This window comes from Mustela erminea, chromosome 14 (assembly GCF_009829155.1).
Source record: "Mustela erminea isolate mMusErm1 chromosome 14, mMusErm1.Pri, whole genome shotgun sequence".
NCBI lineage: Eukaryota > Metazoa > Chordata > Mammalia > Carnivora > Mustelidae > Mustela > Mustela erminea.
In genome coordinates this window covers 65,232,772-65,243,525 of record NC_045627.1, presented here as the reverse complement: position 1 = coordinate 65,243,525, position 10,754 = coordinate 65,232,772, and the positions used below count along the sequence as shown (strand labels likewise).

At 39.8% G+C, this 10,754-nt stretch overlaps 1 protein-coding gene across 13 annotated transcripts in view; it reads right to left on the bottom strand.

Moving 5' to 3' along the window:
• Positions 1-1,420: 1,420 nt before the first annotated feature.
• BTRC (beta-transducin repeat containing E3 ubiquitin protein ligase) overlaps positions 1,421-10,754 on the bottom strand; it is a 180,861-nt gene continuing 171,527 nt past the window's right edge. For 12 of the 13 annotated variants that reach the window (XM_032312233.1, XM_032312223.1, XM_032312224.1 and 9 more), the window contains 3 exons: positions 10,572-10,650; positions 3,401-3,593; positions 1,421-1,496 (listed from right to left, as the gene is read on the bottom strand). In XM_032312233.1, coding sequence (XP_032168124.1) covers positions 3,432-3,593; positions 10,572-10,650 — 241 coding nt within the window. In that variant the 3' untranslated portion in view covers positions 1,421-1,496; positions 3,401-3,431. The remainder of the gene's footprint in view (positions 1,497-3,400; positions 3,594-10,571; positions 10,651-10,754) is intronic. The other variant, XM_032312225.1, reaches the window with a different exon arrangement.

Below are 10,754 nucleotides of genomic sequence, written 5' to 3'. Positions count from 1 at the left end.
TCCACTTGTTTATGTTGCTTACCAACTTCCAGAGAAATTTTATTGGCTGGGGAGAGTGGAGAGTTAAATAAGGCCAGAGGAGAAAGAAAAGGAACGAAAAGGCAGTTTCTGCCCCCTTAGTAAACCCTGTGTGCCAAACTTCACCCTGATCCTCTTTCTGGCAGCTTTGCCCTTTTGTAAATACCGGGTTTGGGAAAAGCAGGAGGAAGGTTCTGCAGTGCAAGGTTGAGGTGATTAGCTTGCTTTCTGAGAGATGATATTTACTGTTCTAAATGAGAGAGAAATCCACTTTTATCTCTGACCACCTCTTCAGCTACTCTGATCGTGGTCTTGGCAAAGACACAGGAGCTGGGTGCCCAGAGACCCTGATGAGCAAGTCAGAGATGTGAACTATTATGTAGAATGCACCCAGGACTGGCTCTGGCCATTTCAAATCTTTCTTGAGGCTGAGCCTTACCAGTGATTTAAAATGAAGTACAATGCTTTTTATTACACATCTAATTGTTAATGAGAGGAAATGCAATCAGCAACTCCTTTCCACACTCTACATGGAATCGAGGAGACTGCTGAGTCCAGAAAAGATGTGGCCATTGATGGAGCCCAGGCAATTTCTGCCCCTGCCCCCACCTTTTTTGTAGGGGGGTGTTGTTAGAAGGAGAGAGAGAAGAGTTGCAAATATGATGAGAGTACCTTCTAAGAACCCACTGCTGCCACACAGGGTCACTTGCAGCAAAAGCCTGGGTTTGAAATTTTGACTGGACAGCATTTAACTCCTCCGAGTGTGGCCATTTTCTCGCTGATTTGCCTCATGTTAACTGAGAACCTCTCTTCATAGGCTTTCTTCGCAGATGCAGCAGAGAAACAGGTTGAAGGAGAGTGGGAGAAAGGGGAGGAGGGACAGAAACAGAATGAGATGAAAGGCAAGAGGCCCAGATCTTCCAGTTGTGTATTGTTTTTCTTGCTTTTTCGCCCCAAAGGCCATACGACAGCTGTCTTCTCCTAAGCACAGTGGGGCATGGCTGGTCCTGCCAGGTGCTGGGCGTTCCTGGAGTTCACAGGGAGAAACTGGGTGCTGTCTGGCTTGAAGTTGTACCCTAGAAGTTGGGTCTCACAGAAGGTATAGGGAAACTAGTTCTTCTGCTTAACAGCAAAGCAAGAGAGATTCTGGCAAAACACTAAATATATTTATAAGTCATCTTTGTCTGGAACCAAATGAGGAAAAACAGGTGCAGAGAGGAGAGGAGGGGAGGTGAGGTGAGGTTTAAAAGTTCCAATCATTCACAAAAGATAAAAGACATCTTCTGATAGCAGCATGGAAGCAGTCAGCTGTGCTGAGCAGACCATCCTGGGCCGACTGCAGACCAACTGTGTCCCAACAGGAGTCTCAGAGCCCCACTCCTCGGCTAGTCCGGGGAAGTGGGTAGTAGTTTGATTGTTACTGTTGTTGCTCATCCTGGTATTGGCAGATATGTTAAATACCGCAACTTTAATGAGTCCTGTGTGAAAACAGAGCACAGAGTCATTAGTCCCTTTCCCTACATTTCTCACTTGTTCTAAGAGGAGAAGAATTTTAGCTGTCAATTGGGAGAAAGGCTCAGACGTCCTTCCTAACACCTGCTCCCTGCCCACACCAAGCAGGAGCTTCTGTCAAGGGCTGCAGAGCCTGCCTGGGGACACGGTGGGGCTCACGGACATGCTCAGGGCTGCAGCGCCCGTGCAGAGTGACTCTGACATCTTGAGATTAAGAGTCACTCTGATGGGTTGCCAAGATCTCACCTGCTCTCTGTAATGGTGGAGCAGGTGAGGCTAGCTCTGAGGTGCTGGCCCTCAGTGGCCAGAAGCACAGTTGTGCCACCAGCAGAAGTGGGGCAGCTGGATGAAGCTGTCTGGCCACTTGGCAGAGGGCCCTGGCAGAGTGGACGAGGGGAAAGTCTGAGTGTTGGAAGTGTGCACCAGACACACTCCTCAGAACGTCAAGGACGGATGTATAGGTGGTGGCTGTAATGTGGCCTGGAGATAAAGACAGAGGTTAGGACTAGAGATACAAGTTTGAGGGTCACCTACGTTAAGACAAGAGCTGAAGCCTCAGGAAGACAAAAAGCACCCCAAAAAGGAAGCTTTGATATGGAAAAAAAGTCTGAGATACACTCTGAGGGAATGTTTTTGTTTCAGGGGTGAAGAGGAGAAAGGAGACACAAACAGAGAGCCAGGAAAAATATTAAATATAGCGAAATGCCATAATAATCTCATCTGCCAAAGGAGGGGACAGGTGCGTGATGATTACGGTATTACTAACGATGACCACTTTTTACTGAGGGCTTGTTCTGTGCTAGGCTCTAAGAATTCTGACATAAGAATATGACATTTCAATGCAATCCTCACAACAGCTTTGTGAGGCAGGGACTGCAGCCCATCTTACTAAGATGGAATTTAAGGCTCTGGAAGTTGCTTGCCCAGGGACACATATCTAGGATTCTCACCTGAGCCTCCCTGTGTGACCCAGCTGAGGGACAGGAAGCAGTGTGTTCTCTGTGAGAACAGGGAGCGCTGAAGTGAGTCCAGCAGGTCATGGACCACCCCCTTTAGAACCACTGCAGAAAGACATGCAAAAAGTGTACTAAATCTGTACCTCTGCCGCAGAACTAAGGCAAGTCTGGGAAATAAGAAACCATAACGACAGCAACATTCCCCACTAGTGCAGTTTCCCCAACCCAGTGATGACCTACTTGATGGATCTGAACTACTTGACACCGGGTGTGATCTGAATATATCATCACATAGATAAAGATGAAATGTAGGATGTTCTCCTGCCTCAGAGGGAGGTTGGAGACTTAAGTGGGAGAATACAAGGAGTTGTCACCAACTTCAGAGTGACCTTCAAGGTCTTTTTTTTGTGGGGGTGGGTAGGGATAAGGATAAAAAAGCCATGTTTTATAATGCAATGACATTGACAAGGCAGAGCTGTGAGAAATCATCTAAGCGATGTCACAAAAAATTTTTCTACCTACACATTATTTACTTGGTTTAAAGGCTCTCTGTTACAGGAACTGGTTTGATCTGCGAACTACAAAGTCATGGGCCTTATAGCTTACTCTTAGCTTTGAAACTGATTCAAATCTCATTTTATTTTCTTAACAATCCTATTAGATAACTGGGGTAGAAATGATTCATTCTACTACATAAGGATCATCTAAATCTAGATCAAGAATCATCTAGAACTGAGGCTAGCTACCTTGATGAAAGGCAGTGTCCAATGTGCAGCCCCAGCCCTGCCTTAAGCTGTTGCTTCACCTGCTTTACAGGAATTGGAGATAAAGGGTATGAGAAGGCTCCATGAGCTAGCAATAGACAATATTCCATCTCCTACCCACAGTGCTATGTACACAATTTTTTTTCATACCTGGGCAAATATGAGGTCACTGTATGATTATTTATCTGGAGATATAGGTGTATGTTCGAGAAGGGGAGCGGGGGGGTTCAGCTTGGGCAGCTGGATCATTTAGGAAGTCCCAGATGAGGATTGTGTCATCATGTGAACTACTGACAATCTGGAATTCATCAAACTGGAGTCGGAAAACTCTTCCAGAATGCTCCTAAAGCAGCAGAAACAAAAACTTTTGAACTACTCAAAATCAAAAGGACACAGATTCAGCAACATGTCAAAGAAGTCTATGGAAAGACTATGTGAATGACGATAATCTCTAATATTTAGCTGTTTCAAGAACACAGAGAAAAAGCAATCTGGATTAAGGGCAAAATGGAAAAAGTCAAAACACTGGGCAGTTGACTTTGTACAATCAAAGTTACGTTCACTAGAGCTGAGCCATGACAAAGAGTATGCTGGTTTCTTACTGCTAACTCTCCTTGGTTTAGGCTGAATGAGAACATTCCTCAGTACCTCCCTGGCCTTACCTTCTTTCTGTATCTGTTGGATTCCTTTAAAATCAGAGGCCAAGACTGATGACCAGTAATACGAGGTGTGCTGCTAAATGTTTATCAACTAATTCTCCCCAATTTGTAAATGCATTCATACATTTTTATGGCGTAAAAACTGCTACAGTGGCTAATCTCAAACTATCCATGTAAGACCAACCAACTTGCAAAACTCATGAAAATTTGAGAACTGTCTCTCATAAGCAAGGTTCAAGCCTGCTCTAGTGCACACTGGCATTAATTACCACCTTGTTCAAGATGTAGAGTATTTCCAGCATCCTGAAAATTGCTCTCATGCTCCTTACTTCTCAAATTTACCTTCACCCCAATGCTTTCAGCATCAATTCATTTTTTCTGTTCCTGAATTTCATATAAATACACTCATATAGCATGTCTTCTTTTGTGCCTGGTTTCTCTTACTCAACAGTGCAAGATACCTCTTTGTTACTGCATGTAATGTTCTTTTGTAAAATTACTGGTTGCCATTCTACTAAATGAAAATACATTTAATCTTTTCTCCTGTGGTGGACATATGGGGTTGACTGTAGTTTTGGCTATTTAGTGAATCTGCTGTGAACATTTATCTTCATGTTTTTTGAAGGATATATGCTCTCATTTCACCTAGTAGTGCGGTGGGGCCACAGATGGAGCAGGTATATGTTTAGTTTAAGCATGAACAGGGAAACAGTTTTATTTTTTTTCAGTTTTATGAAAGTTGTGCCAATTTATACTCTCACCAGCAAGGTATCAGAGTTCCAGTTGCTCCACATCTTTACCAACCAACTGATACTATCAATCTTTTTAATTTTAAACATTTTGGTATGTTACTGGAGGTTTCAATTTGCATTTTTCTGTATGAAGCTGAGGAAGTACCTCCTCTATTCTAGCTTGTTGAAGAGTTTTTAAATCATAAATAGGCACTGATTTTGCCAAATGTCTTTTCTGCATGTACTGACATAAAAATGTGATTTTTCTTCTTTAGCTTTTTGATAAGATGGATTATACAGTTGAATTTTTGAATATTAAACAAGTTCTGTATACCTGGAATAAATACCACTTGGGTCATGGTGTATGCACATATATACACTAAACATCACTGGATTCATTTTGCTAATATTTTGATGAGGATTTTTTTTTTTCTGATGAGGATTTTTTTTTTTAAGATTTTATTTATTTAACAGAGACACAGTGAGAGAGGGAACAGAACACAAGCAGGGGGAGTGGGAGACAGAGAGGGAGAAGCAGGCTCCCTGCTGAGCAGAGAGCCCGATGCGGGGCTTGATCCCAGGACCCTGGCATCATGACCTGGGCCAAAGGCAGACGCTTAACCGACTGAGCCACTCAGGCGCCCCATCGATGAGGATTTTTTTAAAGAGTTACTTCATTTTCCGGCATATTGCTACCTTTTAATTAAGTCTAGGTATTTTCTTTACTGTGAAATCACTAAATATAAGGACCGTGACAAGACAACACTTAGATTTTAAGCAAAGTGTTTAAAATATTACCAAAAAATCCTGCCTAATAAACTTTTATTGGTTATACAATTGTGTTTGCCTATTACCTTATTTTTAAAAATATTTTAATTTGCATCATGGTAAAAACCACATAAAATTTACCATTTTATCTATTGTTAATGTTGTATAGTTCAGTGTTGTTAAGTACATTCCCACTGCTATACAATCAATCTCTAGAACTTTTTCATCTTGCAAAACTGAAACTCTATACCCATTTAACAACAACTCCCTATTTCTCTCGCCCACAACCCCTGGCAACCACCATTCTACTTTTTGGATTTGACCACTGTACCCTTTACTTACTTCTTCTAAGTGAAATATTAAGGTATTTGTCTTTTGTGACTCATCTGTTTCACTTAAAATAATGTCCTCAAGTATTATCCATGTTGGAGTATGTGACAGTATTTCCCTTCTTAAGGCTGAATAATATTCTATTGTACATATATTCTAATTCATTTATCTGCTGATGAACACTTGGGTTGCTTCCACCTCTTGGCTACTGTGAATAATACTGATATGAATATAGGAGTGGAAATATTACTTTGAGATCCTGCTTTCAGTTCTTTGGGATATACACTCAGAATTGAGGGTGCTGGATCATAGCATAACTCTACCTTTAATATTTTAAGAAACCCCATACTGCTTTCCATAGAGTTGCAGCATTTTACATTCTTTACAAGAAGTAAATGTGCTCAGAGATGAGCACCTGTGTTCATGAGACATACTGATCTGTACTTTTAATACCTTTGCTTGCTTTTGGTATGAGGTTAATGCTGGCCTCACAGAATGAGTCAGGAAGTATTCACTCTGCTTCTATCTTCCGTAAAAGATGTGAAGAATTGGTATAATTTCTTCCTTAAACTCTTGGTAGAATTCACCAGTGAACCCATCTGGGCCTGGTGCTGTTTTGTAAAGTTATTATTGATTCAATATCTTTAATAGGTATAGTCCAATTCAGATTGTCTATTTCTTCCTATGTGAATTATAGAAGATTGTATCTTTCAAGGAATTGATCCATTTCATCTACGTTATCAAATTTGGGGACACAGAGTTGTTCATAGTATTCCTTGATTACTATTCTTTTTAATGTTCATGGGATCCAAAGAGACATAAAATTGGGTTTAACATTTGGGTGTACATAAAAGCGGTTAGTTAACAAAATCCATTCCTAATAAAGATTCTCAACAATCAAGGAATACAAAGAAACTTCATAATCCCCTGATAATGGGTATCTACAAAAAGCTACAGCTAACATGTATCTATATACGTGTACATGAAAATGGTGAAAGACCAAGCGTCTTTTCCCCAAGATAAGGACAACCACTCTTACCAATTCTCTTGAACATTGTACTGAAGGTCTTAAGTCAGTACAACGAAACAAGGGAAATGAAAGGTACACATATTGCAAAAGAAGTAGCAAGTGTATTTCTATATGCTTGTAATGCACAGATCAGAAATTAAAAATTTTAAATACCCCCAAATTAAAATATCATTTATAACAGCACTAAAAATATGAAATATTTAGTGATAAATATGACAAAAGATGTGTCAGACCTTTACACTGAAGGCTATAAAACATTGTTGAGAAATTTAAAGACCTAAACAAAAACGCTCCATTTGTTTTTAATGTCTTTGTTCATGGATCAAAAGGCAGTGTTGTTAAGAAGTTATTTCTCTCCAAACTGATCTAGATCCACCAAATCCAGTGAAAATCTCATCTTTTATTTTATTATTATTATTTTTTTGGTTGTTAAAATTGGCAGATTCTAAAATTCACAAGAAAATTCAAAGGACCCAAAAAACTTTGAAAAGGAACGAAGTTGAAGGATGTACACTTTGGGAATTAATAAAAAGCTGCAGTAACCAAGAAAGTACGATACTGGCATCATGACAGACAAAAAGATCAATGGACCTGAATAGGTCCATAAGTAGACCCACATAATATAGTAAATTGATTTTTGACAAAGCTACAGAAGGCAATTCAGACGAAAAAAGATAGTCTTTTGAATAAACAGTGCTGGAATATTGGATATCCATATAACTTTGATCCATACCTGTACCATCTATAAAAATGGACTCAAAATGAATCACAGACCAAAATATAAAGCCTAAAACTATAAAAATTCTAGAAGAAAACACAGGGGAAGATCTTCGCAACTCTGGATTTGGTGAAGATTTTTTTTTAGATATAACTGCAAATGACACAATCCATAACAGAAAAAGCTAATACACTGGACTTAACAAAAATTAAGAATTTCCAAAAGGTATTCTTAAAAGAATGAAAAACAAAACATGGACTGGGAGAATATATTTGTGAATCACCAATCTCAGAAAGGACTTATATTATCCTGAATATATGATAGAAATCTTAAAACTCAGTAAGAAACCCAACCAATTAAAAAAATTAGCAGGAGCACCTGGGTGGCTCAGTGGGTTAAGCCTCTGCCTTCAGCTCAGGTCATGATCTCAGGGTCCTGGGATTGAGCCCCTCATCGGGCTCTCTGCTCAGCGGGGAGTGGGGAGTCTGCTTCCTCCTCTCTCTCTGCCTGCCTCTCTGCCTACCTGCGATCTCTTTCTGTCAAATGAATGAATAAAATCTTTAAAAAAAAAAATAGCAAAAGATTCGAACAGATACTTCACCAAACTAGATACACAGATGGCAAATAAATGCATGAGAAGATGCTGTACATTATTAACATTAGGTATATGCAAATTAAAATCACAATGAGATATCACAACACACTATTAGAATGACTCAAAAACACTGTACTAAGTATTGGGGCATGTGGAGTAACTGGAACTCTCATGCACTGTCACATGATAAAACCGTTTTGGAAAACAGGCAGTTTTAAAAAATACAAAACATATACAACACACGACTTAAACTATTCTGTTCTTATCAATTACCCCAGAGAAATGAAAGCGTATGTTCATTTCACTGCACAAAAATGTTTATAAAAACTTTATTTATAATAGCCCCAAACTGGAAACAACCCAAGTTTTCATCAACCGGCAAAAGAATAAACAAAATACAGTATAACCATACAGTAAAGTACCTACTCAGCAATTTTTAAAAAGCAATGAACTATTGATATAAATCAACAACATGGGTGAATCTCAAAATAATTAAGCTTAGTGAAAAGAGATAAGACAAAAAAGAGTAAATACCGTACTGTATGATTCTGTTTATAAAACCTAGAAAATGCCACCTAATCAGAAGGCAGATCAGTGGTTACCTGGGGATTGGAGTAGCAGAAAGTGGGGTGGGATTGGAAGGAGAAATTACAGAGGGGGCATGAAGATATGTTCATTATCTTGGTTGAAGTAGATGGTTTAACTGGTATGTACACATATCAGTATTTATTGAGTTGTACACTTAAAATATGTCCTCTATATTTTATGTCGATTTTATCTCAATAAGTCGGTTTTTAAAACTTACACAGACAACTCAATAAATGAATGAGGACAAGATATGAAAAGATACTGCATAAAAGAAAAGCAAATAAAAAGATGTTCTACACCATTAATTATCACAGAAATGCAAATTAAAACTACAACCACTACACACCGACTCAAATGGCTATGATTCTTAAAAGCTGACAATACCAAGTGTTATCAAGGATGTGGAAAAAAGGAAAAATGGCACTCTCATACATTCCAGCAGTGGAAATACAAAATGGTTTGCATTTGTGAACTCCCAAAATGCCACTTTGGGAAACAGCCTGTAGTTTCTTTCAAATTTAAACACACACTTATCATAGGATCCAGAAACTGCACTCCTAGGTATTTACCTTAGAGGAAGGAAAACCGTATGTATACACAAAGATCTATAAGGCAATGTTTTCAGCATCACTCCAAACTGGAAGCGTTCCAAATGTCCTTCAGCTGGTGAGCAAATAAATAAACTGGCTCATCCACACCGTGGACTACTACTCAGCAGTACAAAAGAACAGAGCACGAACACAGGCAGCAACATGAACGAATCTCAGAAAGCTACACACTATATGATTGACTTTACAGGACATAGTGAGACAGCAGAAGCATTGGAAGAGATCAGATGAACAGTTGCTGGGGTTGGGGGAGAGGGGATTAATATGAAGGGGCATAATTTTGGGGGTGGTGGAAATGTTCTAGATCTCGGTTGAGGTGTTTTACACACTGCGAAATTCAGAAAAAATACACTGAAAAAGGGTAAGTTCTGCCGTAAATAAATTATTACCTCACTTAGACTAATTGTAAATGAATGAAAATACACATTTCAAAAAACATGTGTGAAACATGCAGATAAGGCAGGTCTGGTGCTGCAAGAATGAGCTTTAAATCCAACAAGGAAGACAAATGCCTGCCTCTCTCCCTCTCTCGATTCTCCAGAGCAGAGACCACCAAATGTTCAGAGCTAGGATTCAGAATACTGGGCTTCAAATGCTAGCTCTCATCTTTTTCCCGCGTTGCGCTCCCTGGTGCCCCACCTAATCTTCTTTTTCAAATGGCAGCAGCTTTTAACCGTAGGCCATTTTCTCATCCGGGCATTTGGTGAACACCATGATAAAGAATTTTAGTGCTTTCAAAGGTGACTTTCCTCCTCTTGAGTCACTTCTTCCTTCAAATGTCAAGATGTTCATGGCAAGGGGGTATATGAGGAATAAAAGCAGTGGGATTCACGTTGCTGGAGGCAGCATGCCTCGAACAGGCTGCATAGCTAGGGGGCTGACCGGGGGCTCCCACAGGCTCCCACGGCACTTTTTGCAGGCACAGGTGTGCAGGTCCTCAGCTTCTGGACAGGTTCCAATTTGAGTAATTATGCTCTCTTTCCCTAAGTACCCCCTACCGTTTCTGGTGGATACAGAATTCTTACTCACTTCCTGTACTAAACTGTGGTGTAAAGTTGCTGTGCAGCTGTTAAACAGCTGCCACGCTCCTCTCCATACATAGCCTCTAAAGCACTTTTGGATGAAAGGCGCTATATAAACATATTTTATTGTCATGTATTGGTTGCCTTTCCACTTAGTAGTAGGTTTTGTGAGCTTCTAAGTATCAAATCCAGATCTGTATTCCACAGCACATCAATGTTTAATTTCTTCTCCTTCCTGTTCCCCAACCCCCTCTAAACAATGATACTCTTACCACAAGGGTCCGTAGACAGAGTGTCCCTGCAGGAGCACGGGGGTCCAGAGCAGCTACAAGATCCCACACTTTAATTTTTCTAAAGATCAAAAAGGGGACAAAATCTTAATTAAAAGCAAAATTAAGGAAGAATAGCAAAAAGTCATGGCAATAAATATGTATGCTGAATGTGATTTATATGAT